Source organism: Chanodichthys erythropterus, chromosome 3 (genome assembly GCF_024489055.1).
Source record: "Chanodichthys erythropterus isolate Z2021 chromosome 3, ASM2448905v1, whole genome shotgun sequence".
NCBI lineage: Eukaryota > Metazoa > Chordata > Actinopteri > Cypriniformes > Xenocyprididae > Chanodichthys > Chanodichthys erythropterus.
In genome coordinates, this window is record NC_090223.1 from 11,804,273 (window position 1) to 11,832,242 (window position 27,970).

At 37.5% G+C, this 27,970-nt stretch overlaps 1 protein-coding gene across 4 annotated transcripts; it reads right to left on the minus strand.

Annotated features, from left to right (window-relative positions):
- Positions 1-188: 188 nt before the first annotated feature.
- On the minus strand, positions 189-27,907 carry LOC137017072 (protein NLRC5-like). 4 transcript variants are annotated; one of them, XM_067381007.1, is made up of 31 exons: positions 27,785-27,903; positions 26,812-26,919; positions 26,590-26,673; positions 24,557-24,664; positions 24,283-24,399; positions 23,027-23,111; positions 21,008-21,203; positions 19,162-20,923; positions 17,622-17,792; positions 17,210-17,380; positions 16,912-17,085; positions 16,513-16,683; positions 16,202-16,378; positions 15,764-15,937; positions 14,332-14,502; positions 14,023-14,193; positions 13,641-13,814; positions 13,215-13,388; positions 11,291-11,461; positions 9,271-9,444; positions 7,805-7,975; positions 7,083-7,256; positions 6,818-6,988; positions 6,004-6,177; positions 5,679-5,843; positions 3,743-3,916; positions 3,486-3,659; positions 2,762-2,935; positions 2,421-2,594; positions 1,491-1,652; positions 189-1,086 (listed from the first exon to the last, which is right to left on the minus strand). In XM_067381007.1, exons 1-31 carry the CDS (start codon positions 27,841-27,843, stop codon positions 969-971), a joined length of 6,423 nt encoding a protein of 2,140 aa, XP_067237108.1. In that variant the 5' UTR covers positions 27,844-27,903; the 3' UTR covers positions 189-968. The 4 variants fall into 4 exon arrangements, 3 of the variants coding, with proteins under 3 accessions (XP_067237108.1, XP_067237107.1, XP_067237109.1); XM_067381006.1 differs by having other exon boundaries at positions 26,590-26,676; XM_067381008.1 differs by lacking the exons at positions 26,590-26,673; positions 26,812-26,919 and having other exon boundaries at positions 27,785-27,907.
- Between the last annotated feature and the right edge of the window lie 63 nt (positions 27,908-27,970).

The following is a 27,970-nucleotide window of genomic DNA, read 5'->3' on the forward strand; positions in this document are numbered from 1 at the left end:
TGAAGCGCTACTGCCACCTACTGGCTGCATCTAACTATTAAAGCCAGGAATTATACTGATTTTGTCCAATACTTGATATTTATTATTTAATATTAATAAATTGCACAAGAAAAGTAAAAGTGCATGAGAATGACTTAGGAAAATTCTTTTTATTTACATTGTTTTATTATCACAGTTTATTGGCTTTGCATTCTTCCTTTTTTTCCCACAGTAAGCTAAGGAGTCTTTTTATAGAAAAAAAAAATACTCAAACAGTATATCAGTCATTTTTTGAGCATAACATTATAACAAAAATCTAGACACAACAGTTTAATATGTTCAATTTGATTGTGGAGCTGTTTGATAAAAAATACTCAGTCCTGAGCAGGAACATCTGAGGAGAATATTCCCTCATGAACGTCATGAAACTTTAATGAACATTTAGAGATTGCAATGATGCTCTATGAACATTTTGTTTTTGAAGAAAATTGAGAAAACTTCACCAAAGCAAGCAAAAATGTAATTGTCAGGCAATTGCTGTTACTGTTAATAATGATAACAAGAATAAGTTATATTTTATAGCACTTTTATATTATACAATAATATAACAGATATTAAGAGCTTTATAGAATATACAATCAGGCATTGATTGTATACACGCTCAAAAAGAAAAAAAAATATATATATATTGACAATACTTCACAAGTAATAAAAAGTCTAATATCAATTGGAAGACGATTCCAAAAGAAATTGAGACTTCACTGTAAAAGCTCTAGCACTTTTCGTTTTATGTCTTGGAACATTCCAGATTCTGATCTCTCTGTGTTAATGTGAACTCCCTTTTGCCCAGTAATCATTTAAGATTACTCATGTGTGCATTATTTCATTTGTTCTACCTGTATGCAACAATAACTATTCTGACAGAGTGTTGTTCTTCTAGATTTAAACGGATACAAACACTGATGTCAGTTGAGAACAGATTTCATTGATTACATTATAGTAAGGCTCTTGTGAAGATCCATCATCTGGATGGGTACTGGTCTGGATGAAAACCATCCACCAATGCTGTTTAGATTGACACTAAACAGAGTCTCTTCGCTGTCTAGTCTGTAATCAAAAGAGAAAATAATCAGTGGTGGCTGAGTTGAATATTAGTTACTCATTTTCAATTACTTTTTTGGTCCCACTTTATATTAAGTGGCCTTAACTACTATGTACTTCCATCAAATCATAAGTACAATGTGTTTATTGGGTTCATATTGAATTGCAAAACACATTTGCAGCTATTGAGGTGGGATACGGGTAAGGTTTAAGGGTAGGATAACTACAATGTAGAAACATGTATGTACACAATAAGTGCATTGTATCAAATGATTAATTTAAATGTAAGTACATAGTAGTCAAGGCCACTTGATATAAAGTGGGTCCACTTTTTTGATAAAAGATTACTCCAGCATTACATTTCCTTTATCATGTATGTGGGACATGACAAAAAAAAGATGTTTACTCACCTCAGGTTACAGTTTGAGTCTTTGAGCACTTTACTGAGCTGCTTCTTTGAGTTTCCTATTTTATTCTTACTCAGATCAAGGTCTTTTAAAAAATTAAATGCTTTTGTCTTAGTCAAAGCATGAGCCAAACAAGCAACATCTGTAATGCCACAATCTTTTAGGCTGGAAAGAGACAGAGGAAGAGATTTTCACTTTAACACATTGACATTAACTTTATAAGCTGCAACCATATTTTCATTTGTCAAGCAAAAATTAAACGAATTTGGTCTAAAAAAAAAAAAACAGCCCAAAATAAGCTATCCCTGTTTTTTTGTTCATTTGAACAAAATGCATTTCATATATAAATGTTTTCTCAAAAGCATTTTATCATAAAAAAAAAAAAAAAAAAAACACTCCTAAGGTTCCTCAAATATAATGAGAACTCTGGTATTTTGTCCACTGTCATTTACGGTACGTTTACATGACAACAATGTGCTAAAACTGTTTTTTTCCTTTGCATTTTTCATGTACAGATGACAACCCGTTTACATGGATTTGCAAAAATTACTAAAACACTGATATGCATGCAAGTATTTAGCAATGTCACTTTGTAAAGAAACACTATGCGCCTATAGCCTGAACACGTAATACGCATGCACATGATGCCAGTGTTTTAATAAAATGTGTTTTTGTACTTTACACAGAGATGATAACAGAATCGTTTTTAAAAAGTTAACATTCTTAGACCCCCCAAAGTGCACTGTCGTGTATATCAACAGGCAAAACGCATCAAATGATTTAAGTTCTTAGTTAATTTTGTTGTGTGAATGGCCACTTAGTTGGAGAGTTTAACTTCAACTCCAATTAAACACCTGAAGCAGTTAATTAAGGCAGGTGTGTTGGAACAAGTTAGAGCTAAACTCTGCTCTGTTGTAGACAAATGCTTCTCACCTCAATCTCTCCAGATTACAGTCTGAATCCTTTAGTAGGTCACATAAATGCTTCACTCCTTTGTGTTTTATTTTATTCCCACTCAGTTCCAGCTCTCTCAGGTGTGATGGGTTTGATTTCAAAGCTGAAGTCAGAGCAGAACAGCCTTCATCTGTTATATCACAGGATCTTAACCTACATTGGGAGAAAGGAAAAAAACAAACGTTTTATTCTATACAGTTAAAAAGCCACAAATGTAATGTGTGCTCATGAAGCCTTGAGATATTGAGTATAAAATTTGTTCTTCACTCCTACTGTATATCTTAAAATGTCAGGTTTTCTTCTATGTGAACATTCTTCACCTCAGTCTCTCCAGTTTACAGTGTGAATCCTTCAGTACGTCAGATAAGTGCTTCACTCCTGTGTTTTTTAGTTCATTTCCACTGAGGCTCAGCTCTCTCAGGTGTGAAAGGTTTGAACACAGTCCTAGAGTCAGGATGAGACACTGTTTCTCTGTAATGCTGCATCTACATAAACTGAAGATACAAAGACAAAAGACAATGGGCCAGAACCATGTTAAGTTCATGTGTATGTTAAATGCATAATGAGAAATTCCATCAAGTAAACTAATAAAAAAGCAAAAATATGGAAACTTAATTATGTAATTATGTAACGAAACATAATTATATAATTATAATCCAATAGAGAATAACTACAATCAGGGCCATCCCAAGTGGGGACGGAACCAAGTGTGAGGTACTGGATTGGCCTCCTCAATTGCGGGGCCCAGTGCGACCCAAGGAGCTTGAAGGATGGCCCCAACTAGGATTTGATGATTGGATAGAACCATCCTCTATCCAAAGGACAACACATTATTTATGCAAGTAAAAAATAATTTGGTACATGAATCACAGTCTACTACATAGTAGTAGAAGATGTCATCTGTTTGCAGAATATGAAGCTTTTTTATAGTCACAATGTTTCAAATGATTAATGTTTAATGTTCATTCCACTGAATCATCACACCTTTAGCTAATAGCATAATAAAATTAATCTGTAACTGCTTTACAGTATAATGTTACTAACTCTAGTTTCTCCAGTTTGCATTGTTTATTCCTCAGTAAATCACAGAGGTTTTTCACTCCAGATTCTCCTAGTTGGTTCTCACTGAGGTCCAGTTCTCTCAGGTGTGATGGGTTTGATTTCAGAGCTGAAGTCACTGCAGAACAACCTTCATCTGTCATATCACAGTGTCTGAACCTACATGGAGAGAAAAAAAAAGAAAAAAAAAAACATTAATTCAAATACCAAAACACTGTTTCTTGTTTGTGATTGTTCCTCACCTCAGTCTCTCCACTTTACATTGTGAGTCATAAAGTGTGTCACATAAGTGCTTCACTCCTGTGTTTTTTAGTTCATTCTCACTGAGGTCCAGCTCTCTCAGGTGTGATGGGTTTAATTTCAGAGCTGAAGTCAGGATGAGACACTGTTTCTCTGTAATACTGCATCCACACAGACTGAAGACAGAAAGAGAAAAAGTCTTAAAAATCTACACTCTCAGAAAAAAAGGTACAGTGGAGGTACAATTTTGCTCCTTGGGGAACAAAACATATAACTGTACCTTTAAAGGTGCACTATTGGTCCTTAGTGTACAATTATACAATAGTTTTCCACTTAGATGTACAAAAATGTACCCTTAAGGCTACCACCCCACTGATGGCCACCTTAAAATATACAATTTTGTACTTTTGTTTTGAATAGTGCAAATGCACTATTAATAGATTAATATTCCATTAATAGATAGAAAAAATGTGCATTGACAGTAAATTTGTTTTCAGAAGCCATGTGACTGTTGAGCACTGATTGTCACTATGTGTTTATGAAACAAGTCAGGAGTTAAGCTGTCAACATGTCAGGGTTGAGATTTAGGTTGTGTGTGCCACTTTGTTCCTGCTATATGTTACCATAGATATATTTATATTACTCTCACCTGATGTGTGTGATGCGAATGGGACAGGTTTACTTTAGTCAGTCCTCAAGGGGGCTGACTGTCAGCATTATCTTCTCAAGGGATGAGGGTCGAGCCCCTGCACCTATGGTTAGGGTCCCACTGCTGCCAAGGCAGTGTGGTGACTTCAGTCATGGGGCTGAGTTAGTGGAGGCGGGGTTTGAGATGAATAATTCCCTCTCTCTAGCACTCCCTGCTGACTCAGAGGACCTCTCTCTGTATCCTGAAACTCACTCTGCAAATTATTTGGACCAGAACGAGGAAAACATGCTTTCTGCATCCAATTCTGAGGTTGGATGCATGTGTAACCGAGTGGATAATTAGGATGGTGTGCGGGATGGGGCATATGTTTATTTTGCATTATAAATGGAGAAAATGTCGGCAGGTGGCGTAACTTCCTGACGTTTGATTCCTTTCCGTCTCCTTCCGGTGTTGTGACCCTGAAGCGCCATAGCGAGGTATGAGCATGGTATTTTAGGTGCTGTAAGAGCTTGTATAATGATGTTTGTTTCTTTTTTTATATGGTATATGCAAGACTGTGAGCGTGTATACGAAGTTATGGGGGATATATTTTTAATCTCTTGGATTTGGCTCATGGGGGGTCATAGATTCTGGTCTTTTGGCCAGAGTCACAGAGACAGTCCTTAATGCTAGAGCTCCTTCTACTAGGAGGTTGTGTGACCTGAAATGTCTGATTGTAACGGTGTAGAGAGAATGAGGTGAATATAGCACCAACATAATGATGCAGCATTGAGTTCCACTTGAATAGGAACTTTCAGGTTAAGTATGTAATCTGGTTTCTCGAGAGAGGAATGATATGCTGCATCACATTGCTACACCCCGGCTATGCCTGTGCATTTTCTTCAGACAAATTGAATCAGTCGACTCACAGTTCTGTCATCTATTTATGGACTCTGTGACACTATGCTACATCATGATGTCCATATATTCAGACAATCAGAGACTCGTTTGGCTCATTTAGGCATGTGCTTCAGACACTGGCTCATGCGGAAGTGTTCCCATAGCGTCAACACCAAGATGCAGCATCTCATTCCTCTCTTATGAAACTGAGTATCATCCGTAACCTGAGTTGTTTGGTATTCTGGAGGCAACCGTGTCTTCCCTTTCATTTTCTGTTTTACTATTTTATGTCTCTTATACTACAGCAGCAGATATTAATCTCATATCATTTCTCCAGAACAGCAGGTACACATTATGTAACATGTTTTAAAATAAAAATAAACATAACATAAAATGAACATATTACTAACACTAGTATTTCCAGCTTGAATTTGTGATTCTTCAGCAGAACACCAAGGTTTTCAAATCCTAGTTGATTTGCACTCAGGTTCATCTCTCTCAGGTGTGATGGGTTTGAATTCAGAGCGGAAGTCACAGCAGAACAACCTTCAGATGTCATGCCACAGTATCTCAACCTACATTGACAAAGAGAGTCGAAAATAAGATAGGTGACTTCATTACAAAAAAAAAAGAGAGAAAGGAAAATAGACTTTTTTTCACCACATCATAATAAAGCACAAATGATGTGAAGAAGTTTTAACATATTTAACAAACTCATGAAGGTGAGTTCCTCACCTTAATCTCTCTAGTTTACAGTGTGAATCCTTCAGTAAATCACATAAAATATTCACTCCTTTATTTTGTAGTTTATTCTCACTGAGGTCCAGCTCTCTCAGGTGTGATGGGTTTGATTTCAGAGCTGAAGTAAGGATGAGACACTGTTTCTCTGTAATACTGCATCCACACAGACTGAAGACAGAAAGAGAAAGGACAATGACTCGGATCAGAATCACACTCAGCCTAAATTCAGCATCATGAAGTGTATTTGCCAGAATATTCTATTGTAATTCCTCAACCTGTTTCCTCCCTCTATAGTACCAAATATTTGTAAAATTATATAGATTGTCGTGTTTGGCTAAATGGTTTGGTGTCACTCCTGCACAGTGCTCTTGGTAGAAACCTGTTTAATTGTATTACATAATTTTCTTGTGGCTCTAATTCAAGCAAATGAGAAAATAGTATTATTAACTACTTGTCAGTGTTCTGTGTGTGTTTCCCTGTGTCACATGTTCTTTTGTTCAGTTTTCCCGCCACTTGTTTGTTTCCTTGGTTACCCTGATTTGAGTTTATTAGTCCCAGCTGTCCCTTGTTAATTAGCCTTGTTTGCCCCTTTGTCTGAGATGTATATATTCCCTGTGTTCTCCCTCAGACTTTATCTGTTGTCGTCAATGTATCTCATCCATGTTGTGCCATGTATGTTGATCTCCTGCGTTTGCTGATTAAAGTCCTTTTGATTAGAGCTCCATCGTCAGCGTGTTTTCCACGGGTGTTACTCGCTACAGTAACATTACTTTTAAAAGTAATATTTTAAACTATGTCAAATACTCACATAAGTGTGTTGAGTTTACAGTGTTTATCCTGCAGTAGAGCAGCAATCTGATTCACTCGTGTGTCTCCTAGTTCATGTTCACTCAGATTCAGTTCTCTCAGGAGTAATGGGTCTTTACCCACAATTCCTTTCACATACTCACAGGCTTCATCTGCAACAGGGCACAAAAACCTGCAAAAGGGGAGTTGAAGCAGGAATCAATTCAGCTTTCAAATAAACTAAAATATAGAAAATATTGCTTAAAACTTATATTGAAATTACTCACCTCAGTTTCTTAAGTTGATTGTTTGGATCCTGTAGTAAATCATTGAGCTCCTTCACTCCTGATTGTCCAGGATCATTTCCTGTGAGATCCAGCTCTATCAGGTGTGAAGGATTTAATCTCAGAGATGAAGCCAGAGCTTTATAACCTTCCTCTGTAACCCTGCAGTTGGAAAGTCTACAGAAAATTTAAATTGGATTGAAATTAATAAACGACTGCACAATAGTGAAGTAATTTATTTAATAATAATAAATTATGCATAATTCAAGTAACTAACCCAAAACCTAACCCTAACTGTAACTCTATAGTAACATGTAGTTAATTAATACTACTCAGTACTTAAGTAATTACAATGTAACTACAGCACTGTAAATTAAAGTGTAACTGAGAACATGAATTAATAGTAATGGCTCAAGCCTCTGTTACTAAGCTTTGCTTTGCGTTGTGACTGCATTACTACATGTACCTCAGGTGTCCATCATTTTCTAATAATTCAAGGGCCTGTCATCACTTATTCCTTAATATTTTTATCTAAAATGATGAGAGAATATATTATATATTTTAATTTTTATATCATAAATAATATAGATAAAAATATAAATTTACAGCATAACATACTTGATGCAAATATTAAGTAATTACTGATAGCTATTGTGTTTACCCATTGTATAGTTTAGATTCTTTAAAACTTTAAACATGCAATAATAAATTAATATAGTACTCACATCAGTGTGTTGAGTTTACAGTGTTTATCCTGCAGTAGAGCAGCAAGCTTCTTCACATTTGAGTCTCCTAGTTCACGTTCACTCAGATTCAGCTCTCTCAGGAGTAATGGGTTATTTCCCACAATTCCAGTCACATACTGACAGGCTTCATCTGCAGCAGGACCCAAAAACCTGGATACAGGAGAAGCATTAAATTAATTCCATCAAAAATATAGTAAAAGTAATCTTGTCAAATATTATTACAAATTAAATGAACAGTTTTCTCAGCTTTCTTCAGTTTTTTAATACATTTTAACATGTAATTTATTCCTGTGAAGGCAAAGCTCAATTTTCAGCATCGTTACTCCAGTCTTCAGTGTAACATGATCCTTCAGAAATCATTCTAATAAGCTGATTTGGTTCTCAGATAGCATTTCATGTTATTATTGTCTTTGTTAAAAAAGTTGTGGAAATAATAATATAATTCAAACATTTGTCATCCAGCACCAAGTCTCCTTCATTGCCATTGGCTCTGCCTAGCTCCAAGTCTCCGTCATTGTGGATGGTTGCACCCAGCCTTTCTCTCCCTTCTCCTTTGCCAAAGCCATCCATCTCATCAGCATTGTCCATGCTGTCTTCCTTTAGCCTCTTGGACACTCTTCAGTGGTTCCACCCAGCTGCACGGATCCACGGATCCATGAATTCCCAGTCATCTGCTCCCCCTCAAGCCCCCATTCCCGTACTCCCTAGCCCTCCGGTCACTTGGTTTCACCTTTTCCAGTCATCTCTCAGGCTCCGCCGGGCTTCACCTTGTTCCATTGTTGCTTTGGCTATGCCTCAAACTTTTGAGTCATCAGTTACATCTTGACCCTCCACCCCTCTTCCTCTACCGGGTTCCCCTTCCCTCTGGTTCCACCCATCTCCTCACTCTAACCGTCTCCATCACAATCTGCCAAGCCAGCACTACCTTGGTCATCCCAGCCTGCATGCCTTCGAAGTCACCATGGCTCTACATCTACACTGCTCCTCAATGGTCCCCCTCTGGTCACAACTCCACCTCACTCATACGGGATCAGAACTTTAGCCTGGCTCTTCCCTCCATCAGCTCCACTCTGGGTCATCCTCTGACTCCGCCCTGGCCATCTTCTCCTTTGAGGATGTCTGCTAGCTCCTCTTTCACTTCCAGAGCCCCTTCCCTTCATCCTCATTTTGACTCTAGTTTGCAGCATCAGTGTATGCTTTTCCTTGTTCTGTTGTTACTTATATTGCTCTGTGTATTTACACCCTCGATTGTCTTCTATTCATTGTCTTATCTAGGGCACTATGTTGCTCATAATTTTTAAATTTATTTTTATATTCTTAACATTATTAATGATAACAATTAAACAGTGAATGGAAATCAATTATTAACATTCTTGAAAACTGGCATTGCTACTTTCAGCTAAAGTTTTAAATCTATTGCACTTTATTATTTTGAGAACACTCACCTCAGTGTCTTGAGTTGACAGTTTGGATCCTGTAGTAAATCACTGAGCTCCTTTACTCCTGATTGTCCTGGATCATTTCCTGTGAGATCCAGCTCTATCAGGTGTGAAGGATTTGATCTCAGAGATGAAGCCAGAGCTTTATAACCTTCTTCTGTAACACTGCAGTTGGAAAGTCTACAGAAAATATAAATTGGTTTGAAATTAATAAATAACTGCACAATAGCTTAATATGAGTTCAGGTAAGAATTTTATTCTGGCAAAAATCCATTCTCGGAGCTCACTTTTGACAACATTCACAGAATATTTTCAGCACTGCATGTTGCAGATGCTGGAAGAGAGTTGTGCTGACATATTAGTTTATGGTGAGGACATGCATCACAATGTGAGACTGCATTGGGTTCTGAAAGATACAGGCTTGACTTTGAATGAGAAATGTGTGTTTGCAATGGAGAGTAATAGGTTTCTGGGACAACTTATCATTGCAGATGGTGTTGCACTATATCCAAACAAAGTCAATGGCAGTCTTGGAGATGCCCAAACCTACCAGGGTGGATGGAATGTGAAGTGTGATGGAATGGCCAATTATCTGAGCAAGATTTTTCCCAACCTTGCAACTTACACCCATCCACTCAAATATGTGTTCAGAGAGAAAAATGAATGGTGCTGGGAACACCACAAAAAGGCTTTTCAGAAATTAAAATTAGATCACAGCAAGTGTTGGCATCATTCTCCCCTACAACAGAGGCACGTGTTTCTGCTGATGCCACTTCCTTTGAACTGTGGGCCATCCTGAGTCAAAGCAGAGGCAGAATATGGAAACTAATTGTGTTATCTCTCTGGATCTTTCAAGCAAGGTTGAATGTGATCATAAAGAATCAGGAGGCTGACCCCATCTTTCCTAAGCTCATATAATACAGTAATACTCAGTGGCCTAAGAAACATGTTCTTCTACCAGAGCTGGGGCCAGACTGGCCTGAAAGAGAAAATCTTACTTTGGTTGGAGAGCTGCCCCTAAGGGGACAAAAGATCATGATTCCCCACTGGATGAGATAGGATTTTTCCAAAGCTTACACAAAAGGCCATTGTCAGGGCTCTGTTAAGTGTGTCAGTCTGTTTGGTGACTAAGAGTGTGCACATACATAAGCTTGTGGAAATATGTAGCACAAGCTCACAGTATAGGGCAGAACACAGAGAGCCCTTGTTGCCCAGTCCAGCACCAGAGAGACCATGGGTAGGCCCAGATCTATTTTTTTTTTCTGGAAAAAGTCTACACACAGTAGCTCCTTGACATGGATTGTTTTTTACACTGCATTAAAGTAGCTTGTTGCCTCCGGCAACAGTCATTGTGGCTCTGAATAAGCCATTCAGCCAACATAGAATCCCAGAGAATTCTATGTCTGACAATGGGCCACAGTATAGTTGTGCACTCTTTAAGAACTTAGTCAGTGAATACAGATTTACACACATCACCAGTCTGAAATACCCACATGTAAATGGAGAGGGTGTGCTGTAGATACAACTAAAGAACTCTGGAAGGGAGGAGATGGGAAAATAAAGTATAAAGTCACATCTGTGCAATGAGGTTACTCTCCAGCACAGCTCCTTATGGAAAGACAAATGTGCACTATTATACCACAGCTTCCAACAACCCTGTGTCCCTTACTGGCCAAACATCAAAGGACTGAGAAAAAGAGTGCAAAGGAAAAAACACAACACCAGTACAATCTGCAGCATAGAACAGATTCTACCTGACCTAAAAAGCCTCTGAATCCATCTAAAAATCTCTATGAATGACAGCATATTAAAACACAGATAAATCAACTCATCAGGTTACAGGTGTAAGTCTCCTCAGCTTTCATTGTCAATTGCGCTCCCTCTCAAGTTGGTCGCCCGCATCTTTGAATGAGGGGGCGGGGCAAACAATATTTTGAATTTGGACTGCAGTACCTATTTCGACCACTGGGTGTCATTCCTACATAGAGCCCCTTTAAGTGTAGCTGTACTTCAGTATCTTACTTACTTCAGTATCCTCAGCTTACATACAGGATTCTTCAGTCCCTCACAGATCTCTTTGACTCCTGAGTCCAGCAGATGGCTGTTGTTCAGGTTCAGCTCTTTCAGGATTGTTTTGGAGGAGAGAACAGTAGCTAGAACTGAACAGCTTTTCTCAGTCAGCTCACAATTATTCAGTCTTAACACAAAAACAAAAGAAACATTATTTATTAGTCAATATACAGTGGGTACGGAAAGTATTCAGACCCCCTTAAATTTTTCACTCTTTGTTATATTGCAGCCATTTGCTAAAATTATTTAAGTTAATTTTTTTCCTCATTAATGTACACACAGCACCCCATATTGACAGAAAAACACAGATCTGTTGACATTTTTTCAGATTTATTTAAAAAAAAAAAAGGAAAAACTGAAATATCACATGGTCCTAAGTATTCAGACCCTTTGCTGTGACACTCATATATTCAACTCAGGTGCTGTCCATTTCTTCTGATCATCCTTGAGATGGTTCTACACACCTTCATTTGAGTCCAGCTGTGTTTGATTATACTGATTGGACTTGATTAGGAAAGCCACAAACCTGTCTATATAAGACCTTACAGCTCACAGTGCATGTCAGAGCAAATGAGAATCATGAGGTCAAAGGAACTGCCTGAAGAGCTCAGAGACAGAATTGTGGCAAGGCACAGATCTGGCCAAGGTTACAAAAAAATTCTGCTGCACTTAAGGTTCCTAAGAGCACAGTAGCCTCCATAATCCTTAAATGGAAGACGTTTGGGACGACCAGAACCCTTCCTAGAGCTGGCCGTCCGGCCAAACTGAGCTATCGGGGGAGAAGAGCCTTGGTGAGAGAGGTAAAGAAGAACCCAAAGATCACTGTGGCTGAGCTCCAGAGATGCAGTCGGGAGATGGGAGAAAGTTGTAGAAAGTCAACCATCACTGCAGCCCTCCACCAGTCTGGGCTTTATGGCAGAGTGGCCCGACGGAAGCCTCTCCTCAGTGCAAGACACATGGAGTTTGCCCAGATGGTGAGAAATAAGATTCTCTGGTCTGATGAGACCAAGATAGAACTTTTTGGCCTTAATTCTAAGCGGTATGTGTGGAGAAAACCAGGCACTGCTCATCACCTGTCCAATACAGTCCCAACAGTGAAGCATGGTGGTGGCAGCATCATGCTGTGGGGGTGTTTTTCAGCTGCAGGGACAGGACGACTGGTTGCAATTGAGGGAAAGATGAATGCGGCCATGTACAGGGATATCCTGGACGAAAACCTTCTCTAGAGTGCTCAGGACCTCAGACTGGGCCGAAGGTTTACCTTCCAACAAGACAATGACCCTAAGCACACAGCTAAAATAACTAAGGAGTGGCTTGCTTCACAACAACTCTGTGACTGTTCTTGAATGGCCCAGCCAGAGCCCTGACTTAAACCCAATTGAGCATCTCTGGAGAGACCTAAAAATGGCTGTCCACCAACGTTTACCATCCAACCTGACAGAACTGGAGACGATCTGCAAGGAGGAATGGCAGAGGATCCCCAAATCCAGGTGTGAAAAACTTGTTGCATCTTTCCCAAAAAGACTCATGGCTGTATTAGATCAAAAGGGTGCTTCTACTAAATACTGAGCAAAAGGTCTGAATATTTAGGACCATGTGATATTTCAGTTTTTCTTTTTTAATAAATCTGCAAAAATGTCAACAATTCTGTGTTTTTCTGTCAATATGGGGTGCTGTGTGTACATTAATGAGGAAAAAAATGACCTTAAATGATTTTAGCAAATGGCTGCAATATAACAAAGAGTGAAAAAATTAAGGGGGTCTGAATACTTTCTGTACCCACTGTATATTCAACACATCAGATCAACAGCTCTCCACACGTGACCTAAAGTCCTTCGTAATGAATAAACAGAGTTATGTATAAAATCATGTTCACTGACTTTATTTTCTCCAGTTTGCTATGTGAGTCCATCAAAAGAGCAGATAGATTCTCTCCATCCAAATCTCCCAATTTATCTTCACTCAGATCCAGTTCTGTCAGTAATAGCGGACTTTTACCTAGAACTTTAGTGAGATAGTCACACGCATTCTGTGCAGCAGGACTTTTCAAAAACCTACAGGAAGAAAAATTGAATTGTAGAGTGCATAATTATTCAAATTAACAATGTAATTATGTTTTGACATTAAACATCTTGGAAATTAAATTCAGTTGTGCGATTTTGTTGATCTTTGAAATTGAAATTAACTGAATTCCTTTTCCTCCAGTTCAAATTCCACACCATTGAACCATTTGACCCATTTATCTAGTTTCATACACTGGACTTCATGTCTGTCAATGAGTTTTACAAATGTGAATGTTTAATCACCTGATAGTCTTCAACTGATTATGTCCATCCTGTAGTAAATCAGTGAGCTCCTTCACTCCTGATTGTCCAGGATAATTTCCTGTGAGATCCATCTCTCTCAGGTGTGAAGGGTTTGATCTCAGAGCTGAAGCCAGACCTTTATAACCTTCTTCTGTGATACTGCAGTTTGAAAGTCTAGAGAAAAGTTTGAAATTGAAAATTTATTACACAATAGTACTGAAAAACATTTTTCTCTTTCTTTTCTGATAAGCGAAGAAAATCAGATTTATATCTGAATCAGATATACATCTTTCCCACTTCTTTTGTATTGCAGAGTATTCTAACTTGACACAAAATAAAAATGTATTTTGACAGTTAAAAATGGTTCATTTAAATCACTCACCTGAGTTTTTCCAATGTGCAGTTTGTATTTTCTAATGCATTCTGGAGTTTCTTCACTCCTGAATCCTGCAGATTATTGTTGCTGATGTCAAGCTCTTTCAGACTGGAGTTTGATCTCAGGACTGTTGCAAGAGCTGAACAGCTTTCATCTGTTAGGCCACAATCACACAGCCTAAAATGATGAACGGAAGAGGAATAATTTTCAAAGTACTTTATGCAATTAAGTGATTGTTGAAGTTTATTTTGTTTGGGTCACCTGATTTCTTTAAGATACTTTAAATGTGTAATCATAAATAAAAGCAATACTCACATCAGTGTGTTGAGTTGACAGTGTTTATCCTGCAGTAGAGCAGCAACCTGATTCACTCCTATGTCTCTTATTTCACATTCACTCAGATTCAGCTCTCTCAGGAGTAACGGGTTTTTACCCACAAGTCCAGTCACATACTGACAGGCTTCATCTGCTGCAGGACCCAAAAACCTGGAAACATGAGAAAAACATTGACATTACCTGCCACTTTATGACTTATTTTTAATTTTGGTTTGAAGTTAATTTGCCATTTGAAAACAAAAAACCAGCATAAGTACATAGGATTTTTTTGAGCAAAGCTTTTGGGGTAAGCAGAAGAAAAAAATTAGAACAAAATAATAATAATAATAAAGAGAGATGGCAAGACTGTGCACACAATAAACAAACAATAAGAAAGTACGATATAAAAGACCACTGATATTCAAATGGCAGGCCGCAGTCTGCATCCGGACCTGGGCATGTTTCTGTGACACTTATTGGAAGCACCATTTTACTATTTCTTGTTAAAGTGAGTAGCACATTAAAATAGCGGCGCAGATCACACAAGTGCTTTGTAATGTTTATAGCAATGATCTTTCAGCACTATATCCTCTAGTAGTTTTATCTAAAGCCAAACACACTTCATTCAAGCCCATTTAGCTTTGTGCATATTCACTCTCTCCTGACGCTTGCCACATTAAAGAGCTGCAGATGACATGATTATTTTAACAACTGCAAAAACATGGTGAGCAGCAAAATTATGGATAGCCTACTTTCACTAAAACACTGCAGAAAACAACGATGATGCTAATATAGTTTTTCTATTTATCAACATAGCCTATGACTGACCATTCAAACCGGGTTTGTGACAAGACATTTTTGATCTGCATTTAGCATAATCAATCAGTATAATAAGAGCATTTCAAAAGAATCGTGTAATTGCTATAATTGGGAAAAATGTTTGTAGATGGCCAGGGAAAGAAAAACTTTGAAATTGCAAGTTAGCTCTGTTTTCTGATCATGATGTGGATGTTTTGATTGTTATGTACTTTGTTTGTTTGTTTTTAGTAAACAAAATATTAAAATGGTCCAGATTTCAGGAGGAAAGCCCTGAATCCCATCGAAAAAGCGTTTTTTTCTGTCACATGGCCTTGCATATTAATAAGGTTGTATCTGACATTTTTGTCAAAATTGAGTTATTCACATATTCTTATTCTGTGACTACTTATTTATCACTGTCATGTTTTTAGGAGTTTTTATTTAGAAAACAAAAAGGTTCTATCTACAAAGTTGAAATCTAACTTGAACTCTAATTCCAATGTGGCAATAAAATGAGATACAATAAAACAAGCTTGTGAAAAAGACTTTTGTCATTTGAAAGCTTTCTTCGTGGTTTAACATCTTGTAACTGAAGTTTGTTTTAAAAACACTAAACTTATTTAGGAACACTCACCTCAGTGTCTTAAGTTGACAGTTTGGATCCTGTAGTAAATCATTGAGCTCATTCACTCCTGATTGTCCAGGATCATTTCCTGTGAGATCCAGCTCTATCAGGTGTGAAGGGTTTGACCTCAGAGCTGAAGCCAGAGCTTTATAACCTTCTTCTGTGATACTGCAGTTTGAAAGTCTACAGAATAGATTTGTAGATAGGTTTGTAATAATACTAATAATATTAATAATCATAATGAACGTTTTTATATAATAAATGTAAGTGTAACACAAATGTAACACTTTTGTTCCTCTTTAGGTTAGTGACCAAAAACAGAATTAAATTGCTGACAGAAGAAAAATCTTCTCTATCTACTATTTTACTAGAGTAATTTTAACTTGCAACAACAGTAAATGTTTTAATCATTAAAAATATAAAAATATGTTTATTTAATCAACTTGCCTAAGTTTCTGCAGTGGGCAGTTTGCATTTTCAAATCCGTTCTGGAGTTTCTTTACTCCTGAATCCTGCAGATTATTGTTGCTGATGTCAAGTTCCTTCAGACTGGAGTGAAAGACTGATCTCAGGACTGTAGCAAGAGCTGAACAGCTTTCCTCTGTTAGACCACAATCACGCAGCCTAAAATTTTGAACAGGAGAGAGAGAATTTACAGACATAAATTACTTTCAGTGATTACTGAGATTTACTGTTTTTGTCACCTGATTTCTTTAAGATAATTTACTACAGCACATTTAAATAATCAAAATACTTGCATCAGTTTGTTGAGTTTACAGTGTTTATCCTGCAGTAGAGCAGCGATCCGCTTCATGTTTGTGTCTGATAGTTCACGTTCACTCAGATTTAGCTCTCTCAGGAGTAACGGGTTTTTACCCACAATTCCTCTGACATACTGACAAGCTTCATCTGCAGCAGGACTCAAAAACCTGGAGAAGGAAAGTTGAAGAACAATTCAGTTGTTAATTCAATTGACAACTAAAAGTTATATAATAAAACAGAATTTAAATGCTAAAAACCCAAGTAGTAAGGTTTCTTTTTAATACTATTTTAAATGGATAGGTCAACCAAAAAAAATAATTCTGTCAAATGACATACCAAACCCATAATATTTGAGGGAGAGTAAATAATGCCAGAATTTCCACATCACATCTCACCTAAGTGCCTTCAGCTTACAGTTCCGATCCTGTAGTAAATCACTGAGCTCCTTCACTCCTGATTCTCCAGGATCATTTCCTGTGAGATCTAGCTCTCTCAGGTGTGAAGGGTTTGATCTCAGAGCTGAAGCCAGAGCTTTATAACCTTCTTCACTGATACTGCAGTCTGAAAGTCTAGAACAGGAAGGAAAATGTTCAGACGATCATTCAGTTATTCTAGAAATGTCTTAATATCAATTGCTGAATATGAAAGCAAACAGAAGCCCCAAAACCTTTAATATGTTAGACATCAGCTCACCTGAGTTTCTCCAGGTTACAATTCTCTTTCAGTCCATCCGAGAGCAGCTTCACACCTGAATCCTTCAGATTATTATTGCTCAGTTCAAGATCCTTCAGACTGCTGGAGTCTGAACTGAGAACTGAAGCAAGAGATGAACAGCTTTCCTCTGTAAGTGCACAATTACTGAGCCTTGTCAATTAGGAGGGAAAAACGCAAAATTACGGGTCACATGAACATACAGACTGGACCACTTATTGCTTCTTGATGAGTATATTAATCTTAATCATCACTATTTCCACCTGGTATTAACATGCATTTTAAATATGTCTCCTGTGACCACTTGTGTTCAGATTTCTTTAAAACATACCCCTCTTATTTTGCCAATCTGAGAGCCAACGAATGCACTTTTGTCTGTTGTCTCACTACTTACCCCAGTATCTCTAATTTACAGTTCATGCTCTTCAGTCCAGTGCAGAGCAGCTTCACTCCTGAATCATGTAGATTATTATTGTTCATGTTCAGCTCTTTCAGACTGGTATCTGATCCAAGAACTGTAGCCAGAGCTGAACAGCTTTTGTCTGTTAGGTTACAATCATTTAACCTACAAGCAAAAAAATAACAAAATACGAAATAAGACTGAATACATAAAATATATTTACTAAATAAAATAATTAAACATATTTGTATGTACTATTTTTAGATTAATAGTAAATACACTTTGAGGATGGTGGACTACACTTGCGCCAGCGCAAACCCTCTTTTGGCATTAACAACTATTGTCAGGGTTTCCTAAAGGCACGCAGTGAAAAATTATCAATGAAAAGATGCGTACCCCTTTTTTGCTACTCACCTTATTGTGTAAGCATTTGTAGGAGTTTCTATCTCAGACTCACAATTTGTGATGTTAACATATCTTTGAACAGGATTCATTTCCTGGTATAACTGTGTGTGTCTTTGACTCTCACTTATATAGTTAATTATATTTTAAATAAACTTTTTTTATTTCAAACAACAACCAATACAAATAAAATAAAATATAAAAATACAATAATTGTGTTACCATACATACATAAAAAAACAATATCTACGAATAATCATCAATTAATTACATGTGTCCAAAAAGGAGCGGGATGAAGCAAAAGCTTGTTATTTACCCACCCCTTACACAACTATCAAAAATTCCAATATATATTAAATATTTTTCTATATATACATTATATATTCAAAGCACAATAACAAATAAACCTAAAGGGCATACTCTGCAGAAGAATATAATTTAGTCAATAATACATAAAAATAAATTTGATAAATATGACCACTAGACTGCATTCTTTAAAGACAATTTATAATCACTGGACTACATTCTTTAAAGACAATCACACATCATGTCATGCACAAACAGAAGAGGGAACACACAGGTAGTGCTAAGCAGATATTTTATTAACAGATCATAGCCAAAAGCGCAAACTGGTAAGCAGGTGAGTGAGCAGTATGGTAACAAGTAGACAGTCACACTTAGCTAATGGTAGCTTTCTCTTTGCAGGCAATGGCAGAGCACTTTCAGATGAGCTGGGATCCGATGAGACATGGAAGATGAAGAAGGTGAGTAGGTAAGTAGAGTCAGGCAGGTTTGCACTCAAGTGGAGATTGACGAGACCGGACAACAGATGAGTGGGTACATGGGTAATTTGGGTCATTGTAGGCAGATACAGTACATGGAGCTCAAGGACCTAGTTCTGAGGGTGTGTTGGCTGAATCTGTGATGTTATAACTATATAAAGTTTGGTTAACTTATCAAGGATGTATTGTATGTGTATAACATACTGGACAAATTGGCATGTGGCATGCTGTCTAGCGTATTCTTATATTTGGTATTAATAAAAAATTATAAATAAATAATAATAATAAATGTACATTTCAGATGAGTGCAAAAAATATTATTAAATAATGTTACTTATTAGATGACTTACAGAGCTGTTTTGGAGGTTTTGACGACTTCCAGTAGTCTAAAGAAACACTCATCTGATTTCTTGAACTTCTGTAGGTTAAACTCTTCCAGCTCCTCTTCTGATGTCAGCATCACAAAAGCCACAGCAGACCACTGGGCAGGTGAAAGATCAGCAGATGAAAGTCTTCCTTTGTTAAGTTGGTTTTGAATCTCTTTCACCAGAGTATGGTCATTCAGTTCATTCAGGCAATGAAAAAGATTAATGGATCTCTCTGGAGATAGATTATCTTCTAACTTTTGCTTGATGTACTGGACTACTTCCTTGTAGCACTGGTCATTGCCATCTTGCTGGGTCAGCAGACCTCGTAAAAGTGGACGATTAGACTCAAGTGACAGACCAAGAAGGAAGCGAAGGAAAAGATCCAGGTGTCCATTGTCACTCTCAAGTGCCTTGTCCACTGTAGTCTTCAGCAAATCAACCATGGTTTCATTTTTGTTTTCCTGTTGTGTAGACTCCTGATCAAACACACTTTTCTTGTTGATGTCTAGAAATAGATGTGCATAAAGGGCTGCAATAAACTCTTGAATGCTCAAGTGAACAAAGCAGTACATGGTACCAAGAATGATCCCTGTTTCCTCCTTAAAGATCTGGGTACACATGCCTGAATACACTGATGCTTTAGAGACATCAATACCACAGGCTTCCAGGTCTGATTCATAAAAAATCAGGTTGTTTCTTTCCAGCTGATGAAATGCCAGATTCCCAAGTGAAAGGATGGTGTCTTTATCCCAGCAAACATCATACTTCCTTCTGCTCTGCTGGATCTGAAAGCGAAGAAAGTGCGTGTACATTTGTGTCAGAGTCTTGGGAGTGTCTTCTGTATATCTTTCCTCTTCCAAAATGTTTTGGAGAACAGTGGCTGAAATCCAGCAGAAGACTGGGATGTAGCACATGATAAAGAGGCTCTTTGACTGTTTAACAAGATCAACGATTTTGCTTGCCACAGACTCATCTGTGAACCTTTTCTTGAAGTACTCCTCCTTTTGTGCATCATTGAATCCTCGTATCTCTGTTACCCGGTCAATACAGTCAGGGGGAATCTTACCAGCTGCTTCTGGTCTGGTGGTGATCCAGATGAGAGAAGAAGGAAGCAAATTTCCCTTTATGAGGTTTGTTAGGAGAACATCCAGAGCAGCTGGTGACGATACATCACGCCACGTCTCATTACCTTCAAAGTTTAGAGGAAGTCGGCATTCATCCAATCCATCAAGGATGATCAAGACTTTGAATTTATCATTTCTTGCCAGGTTCAGTCCTTTTGTCTCTGGGAAAAACTGAGTTATAAGGCTCATCAAACTTTGTGTTTCTTCCTCCTTTAAATTCATCTCTCTGAATGGAAGAGGAAATATGAAGCTGATATCTTGATTTTCTTTTCCTTCAGCCCAATCCAGAACAAATTTTTGCACAGAGACTGATTTTCCAATGCCAGCAACTCCTTTTGTCAGTACAGTTCTGATCTCCTTGTCTTGTTCTGGTGCTTCAAACAAGTTGTTGCATTCAACCTGTATGTCTTGTGATTCTGCACACCTGAAAGCAACCTCAATCTGTCTAACCTCATGTTCAGTATTGATCTGTTCACTGCCACCCTGAGTGATATAGAGATCTGTGTAGATGTTATTCAGAAGTGTGGAGCCACCATGCTTTGTAATTCCTTCAAACAGACACTGACACTTCCTCTTCAGGTTTAATTTTAGCTGTCGCTGATGAATGAATATCAGCTCATCTAAATATACAAACATGAACAAAAATATCTTACAATTGTAAAAGTGACATATATGTGAGGTATTTATGTCATGAGCCATGTTACCTTCTAGAGTATTTGCAAGTTCGTCTTGCTTCATATCTCTTAGGAAGTAAAGTGTGATATCAAGAGCTGCTTCTTTGATACTACACATGCCTTCATTGAAGTCCTGCACAAAGTATTGTGTGTTCTCTTTTTGTAATATTTTCTTAAACTTCTCCAGCTCATTCTTCAGAAATACGATTATTTTGTTCTCAACATCCTAAAAGCATATGAAAAAGAAGTAGAATAAATTCTAAATATGCTTAAAATATAATCATTGTGCACTTGGAACGTCTAGGTTACCATTTTAACCATTGTCCCTGAAGGAAGATACTGACTTAATAGGATTTTGTGTGGGAGCCCAATCAAGATTTGCATGCTGAGTCACACCTACCCAGACATACGGGTATAATCAGGACTCACTTCATTCATGCTTTGCTAAGGAACCGAGACAAGGATCCAGGCCATTCAACAGTGGTTCAGGGCTATGGCAGGGGGATGTAACATATCTCTGTTACCTCCGTCAGTGAACGAAAGTTACAACAGTAACCTAGACATTCCCATTCAGTCAGTCGTGTTCGATGTTAAGTCGAAACTGATGTAATGGGGTCCCTATGGAAAATGTCATAGCAACTGAAACTTGTTACGAGTGTTGCAGATACAGATGCTGGCAAGCCACGGTGCCCCTTTTGACAACTGCTCTCACAAAAATTGTAACCTACCCAAGCACCCAAAGTAAGCCAGAGAGAAGTCCTCCATACCATAGGGGACTTACTTTGGGGATGGTCGAAGCTGCTGTTCCTGCCCCAGGGAAGAGTTCTTCTAAACTCGATTCCCACATTTTTCAGCCATAACAAAAACACTAGGGAAGTATTCCCAGTCCCAAAGGAGGGGTTCCAGAGGTCTGGACATGCCACATGGTGATGTACGCCATGGTTGATGTGTTAGCCGTATGGACCAGTACATTCTTGCCATGCAGCAGCAGTCGAAACCGGCTCAGGGCAAGGAATACTGCTAGCAACATGAGACAATTGATGCGCCATGCCCATCTCAGCACTCGGCTGTGTAGCCAGTGCTGAAGCAGTCTCATATGCAACAATCTGAGTGGCATGACCACAGCTGCGGATGCCATATGCAGCAGGAGCCTCTGAAATTGCTTCAGTGGAACCACTCTTTTCCGCATGAACATATTCAGGTAGTTCAGCACTGAGAGAGCACGCTTGTTGGTGAGGTGCGCTGTTATATTAACGAAGTCCAACTCCACACGAAGAAAAGAGATGCTCTGCATGGGGGAGAACTGCTCTTTTCCTATTTGACCTAAAGCCCCAACCAGCTGAAGTGCCTGAGCACCAGGTCTGTGTTCATATAACTGATCTCGTGACTGGGCCAGAATGAGCCAGTCATTGGGAAATTAAGAATGTGAATGCCTGCCTTCCTGAGCGGGGCAAGGGCAGCTTCCGTGGCAGGGACAGCCCAAAGGGGAGGACCTTGTACTGGTATGCTCAAAACTTGATATGAAAATATGTGCCCTTTAGATTGATCGCTGCAAACCAATCCTGGAACCGAATACATGAGGATGCGTTTCTGGAGGACTGCAAAAAAAAAGACCCTGTTACGTCAGTATTGACGTAACGCTGAACAAGACTGACTGAATGGGAACAAAGTTGTGCTAATGACACATTTAACTATAAGTTAATAGAACAAAACATAGACTAGTACATAACTAGTTTTTATCAATAATAGAAAAAGAGAATTATTAATAAAATGAATACTGGCATTTTATAAATGTGTGAGATTAAAATAACAAATAACACAGGAAATGAAACTTCTTATGCTATTTTAATTAATATTTTAAAATGAAAGCTGTCCAAAAGCCAAGTAAAGTAATGGTATAGAAAATAAATGTTTTTAGTTCAAACTTATGTTCTAAAAATATTTACTTTAAGAAAAGAAACATTAATTAGGTATTACATTTATATTTGTTCAGTATACTATTTCTTTGTTATAATCTAAATATCAAAAATGCATTGATTTCTTTCCTACCTGCAAGATCCATAGGCGATTTTCACTGAACTCCTTACGGAGACGGTACTTCTGGAATTCTGAGTCTGATTTCTCATATTGAACCCTGTTAGCAAAATAAAATTGGCCAGTGTTCACATTGAATTAAAGTACATCACTGTGGTTACAGATAATGTATTAATATATCCAATATCTCTATTGAAATATATATATATATATATATATATATATATATATATATATATATATATATATATATATATATGAGATACTCCAGACGATGGACATTTTGACAACTACATGTGCATTTGACCATTCAGGCGCCAGGAGAACTGATCGCGTGCTGTCTGAGAGAACTGGGATCGCACACACAACAAAGAGAGAGAGCGCGAACTTCTGGTCTGTGTCATTCAGAGCGATTCCACCTGTCCCACTTTCACTAATCGATAACGAACTCTGATTGGATGGTAATTTTGTTCTATGATGAATTGATTGGTTCTCCCGTGACAGAACACCACTACTACTACTACTAATTCTATGATCACCAAGTTGTAACGAAATTTTAGGAAAGATGAAATACGGGACAAAACATGATTTTTTCTTAGTAAGTCGGCACACTAAAAATAAAATGAAATACAGGACTGTCCTGGGAAAAATGGGACGTCTGGTCACCCTAGACATAATTAGGCTGCTGTAACATGTGTTATGTAACATACAGTAGGTCCATTTTAGGTTAACATTAACAATACTTTCGCAATTTAGGGTGAGGAAGTCAACTGGCAAAATGGTAATGTGTTAAAAGTAGAATTTGAAATCAAACCTTTATCAGGCTTATTAACATTTCCAAGCTTAACATATTTATATACAGTCATATATGCTAAATAAGGTTATCATAACTCTACTGTAAGAAATTCTTAGCTTAAGGCATGCACTGTAAGTAGTTGGTAGACCACCCTGTCACTGCACTCCTTATTCCCTCTTTACCAGTGTTTTACACATGCCTTGCATTGAATTTTGAAAAATCTTCAGTTTACAAGAATCACACAAACTGGCTATTTTAGATTCAAAGCTGTATCCCTGCAAAAGGCATGTTACATGTTATGGCCTATTCAGTCTCTTGTAAAAATAAATTACACGTTTAATTTATATAGCAACTTTCAAAAGCTCAAGGACACTTTCAAAAGCAGTAACATAATAAACAGTTTTTGATAATGGTATTTTAGTTAGCAATGTAAATTAAACAGTGCAAGGCAAACTGATGTATTTTGTGTTCTCACCTGTTGAGAAGAAAGGATGCCAGTTCAACATCACTATTCAACCGTTTTTGTGCTTTAAGCTTTTGCCATCGTGTAAATTCTGCACCAACATTTACTGTGGTCTTCTGCTCTTTGTTACTAAACAACACACAAAAAAGTAGTATTTTTCATTTGGGTCAAACCATCATCAAACCAGCAGGTTATTCCCACCCAGCATTCATCAGTACAGAAAATGGGTTCATGGGAAATTTAGTTTTATGTGTGACCAACAACAAGAAACACATGAAATAAATACCTTTTGGTAGAAGATGGTGATTCCTCACTGAAGAGTGGTGGTGGATTATCCATGGATCTATCACTCTTCACAGACATAGAGCCGAAACTATACAAGCCTGATTTTTCACTAATGACACAAAGAACAGAGAAAAGCATTACTTTACTTGAGGAAGTTATTCAGGGTCATATAAATAAGTTCAGACAGAGGTCATAAAAGGGTCATGAAGCTCTCTATTTCAGCACCAGTGAGTTCTCACATCAATTTTGAAAAATGTGAGAAAAGCAGGCATTGTAATCTGTGGAGTGGAGGAGTAACAAATGGAGACAATATAACAGTTTTTTTTTCACCATCACTGAGTTAGAAGCACGACAGAATTTAAGCCATGCAGAAACACAGTCGTTATGTAGGAGCCGTGCAACACCATGGAAATAAACAACTATGACCCACAATTGTGTCTCTCAACAACTGTAATGTGATCTCTCAGACTTTGAAGCATCTGTTATAGGAAAGCATCACTGTGCTGTCATGAATACACAAAAACAGCGTCTTCTCACAGGATAACAACATGTCTTAACCAGACGTGACGCAGTGTCACGACTAAAACAAGAACATACATGTATGGATTATGTGCTTTATTTAATGTTAAATTGGTTTAATGTGACTTACAGCTGATGGCAAACTCAGCATAGTGTCTGCCCTAAACTGTGTGCTATTTTCTCTATACAGAAGCAGGTGTAGCGAAAAGAATGTCTGGTAAGCAATTGAGGTGTTTTGTTTTTGGATTTAAGAGAGAACATAACAGTCTTCATTTAGTCCCGACATCAGGGCAGATCGAGGCTTCGCAAAACAATGAAGCAGTTGAAACAAATGTGCCGTAATGTGTCGAGGCTTCGAAACAATCTGACACCCGTCTCCACGGTGACCCCTAGTGTTCAGAACAGACAGAACCCTTTTACAAATGTATTGCAAAAGTTTGATTGAAAGTAAAATCAAGCAAATGCAATTAACTAAGCATCTAATAAGATTAAATATATAGTGTCTGTATAATATGTGTTCTTTTATCAATTTTTCTTAATCAATTTTCAAGGCTTGTTTCTCTGTTCCATGGCTCAAGCTAAACAGGCCAATAAGAGATTAATAACTATCATTATTCATTTGAATTATTGTAATGTCTAATTAAAACGATCAACAAATGTATACAACTGATCAGAGATCAGGTAAAAGCCCATAGACACTCGTTCAATAGTTCTCAGTGAATCTGCATGATTCATGGGTTCACTTTATCATGTCCTCTACCGGTGAACCACAGAAATTTCGAACTGTTTTGAAACGTTTCGAAACAGTGATGACGTAATGAAGCCTAAAATCACGTGACTTTGGCAGTTTGATACATGCTCCGAATCACTGGTTCAAAACAAAAGATTTGTGAAGCTTCGGAGCTTCATGAAGCAGTGTTTCGAAATCAGCCATCACTAGATTTCTGTGCTTGATGTTTACTTTCACAGACAAAACTGATTGTGTTTATGTGAACTTTTGTGTTTTTGACATAACCTTGTGTGTATTTGGCACTTTAAACACAATAAAACATGAAAGAGAGTTAGTTTAGTACGAGACGAGACATGCTGTCTGACAGCCAGCTGTCTGTTTGTCTGCTTCAGATTTGTGCGCTCAGAAAACAATCAATTACAAGTTTAAATTCATATAGCTTTTAAAAACACTTGGAAATAATAAACTTTCATGAACTCTATGAGCATGGTCGTGATGTAGATGATAATAAAACAAAGAAAAGCAGATGTCTTGTATTTCAAAGAGAATCCGATTCAGGCAGGTACTATAGGAACTGTGATCGTGAAAAAGTAGCAGCTCATTTGCATTTAAAGGCACATGCACAAAAAAACTGTTTTTGCTTGTATTCGAAAATGGGTATTTACAGCATGCTATAATAAATAATCTATGAGGTATTTTAAATTTCAAAGACACATTCTGTGACACATTATTGTTTTATTTTTTTAAGATTTACCCAAATCTGTAATGAAAAACATATGAAATACCTTTTGGTAGTTTTCTCTCTTAAGTCTGGTGGTTGAAATATTGAATAGTCACTCTTCACAGACACAGATCTGGACACTGATCTTCTACTAATGACACAAACAACAGAGAGAAAGAAAGCACTTTACTTTAGGTGATTTATAGATTTACTGTGTATTCACAATAAAGAAACACAGCAGAGAAATAAGATATCACAACGCTGTGATGCAAAACACATGAAATACCTTGTGGAAGGTGATGGTGTTTTCTCACTGAAGTTTGGTTTATTATCATAATTTGACCAGTCACTCTTCACAGACACAGAGCTGAAGACTGGTGAACCTGATCTTTTACTAATGACACAAAGAGCAGAGAGAGAGAAATAAAAAAAAAGTGTCTCAATATGAAGACTTTAAGCTCTGTAAAATACATCTGCAATTTAACATAAACTATGTCTTGGTCTGAGACGTCATCCTAATAAGTAACCAGTTCTGCAAAGATGGAATCATGATTAAAGTACAGCCAAATGAAGCGCTGATTCCTAACCATGCACAATTTACACTTTCAACTGTGGTTTTCAACTGAAACAACTGTGGTTCTAAAACTTTGTGACAGTGTATCCAGATGTGCATTAGATAAAATGTATCAACAAAAGTACTAAAAACTAAGTAACATAACTACTTTTATCTGCAAATCTGACTTGAACTGTGTGCAAGGAATGTGAGGCTATACCCTAAAAAACTGCTTGGTTGTTTCAACTCAAATTTGGGTAAAAAATGGACAAACCCAACCATTGGGTTAAATTTTCTAATTTGATTTTTTAGCCAACCATTGGGTTTGTCCATATTTTACTCAAATTTGGGTTGAAGCAACCCAAATTATTTTAGAGTGCAAGAAAAGAGACAAAATCTACCTTCAGTAGAAATTTCACTAGAAAAAGTCACTAGTAGTCCATTACCTAAATTTAATCATTAATTGTCCCAAAACATCTACATTATTGGTAGAAGCACATGGTATGTTAGTAACCATGAAACAGTCTATAAAGACCTGTTTGGTGTGCATATTTTTGTATTTGTTCAAAGTAATTTTTAACCTATAAATATGTACGTCTCAATTTTGCACAGTATTTGCAAATATAAAACCCAGCATGTATAAAACACTCCTTGTGGCAAGGTTTTGTTCTTCACAGAAAAGTAGCGTAATTGAAAACAGCCTTACCTCTGTTCTTCTGAGAGTCTGATTTCAGTGGGACAGTCCTTTCCTCGCTCCTCTGACATTGTTGCAGCAAAGACGCCAGTGCAAAGAGCAAAGCAATGATCCGTGAAAACATTCGTCAATTCTGTACGATCTGGAGATGGAAGCATGTTACTAAGATTAATAACCTGGCAGTAATTCAAGAAGAAA

Coding starts and splice junctions, on each gene's coding strand:
- LOC137017072 (XM_067381006.1), bottom strand. CDS start 27,843: ATGTCAGAGGAGCGAGGAAAGGACTGTCCCACTGAAATCAGACTCTCA. Junction 9,445..11,290: donor TGTAAGCTGAGGATACTGAA/GTAAGTAAGATA, acceptor TATTTTCTGTAG/ACTTTCCAACTGCAGTGTTA. Junction 5,844..6,003: donor TGTAAACTAGAGAGATTAAG/GTGAGGAACTCA, acceptor TTGTCAATGTAG/GTTGAGATACTGTGGCATGA.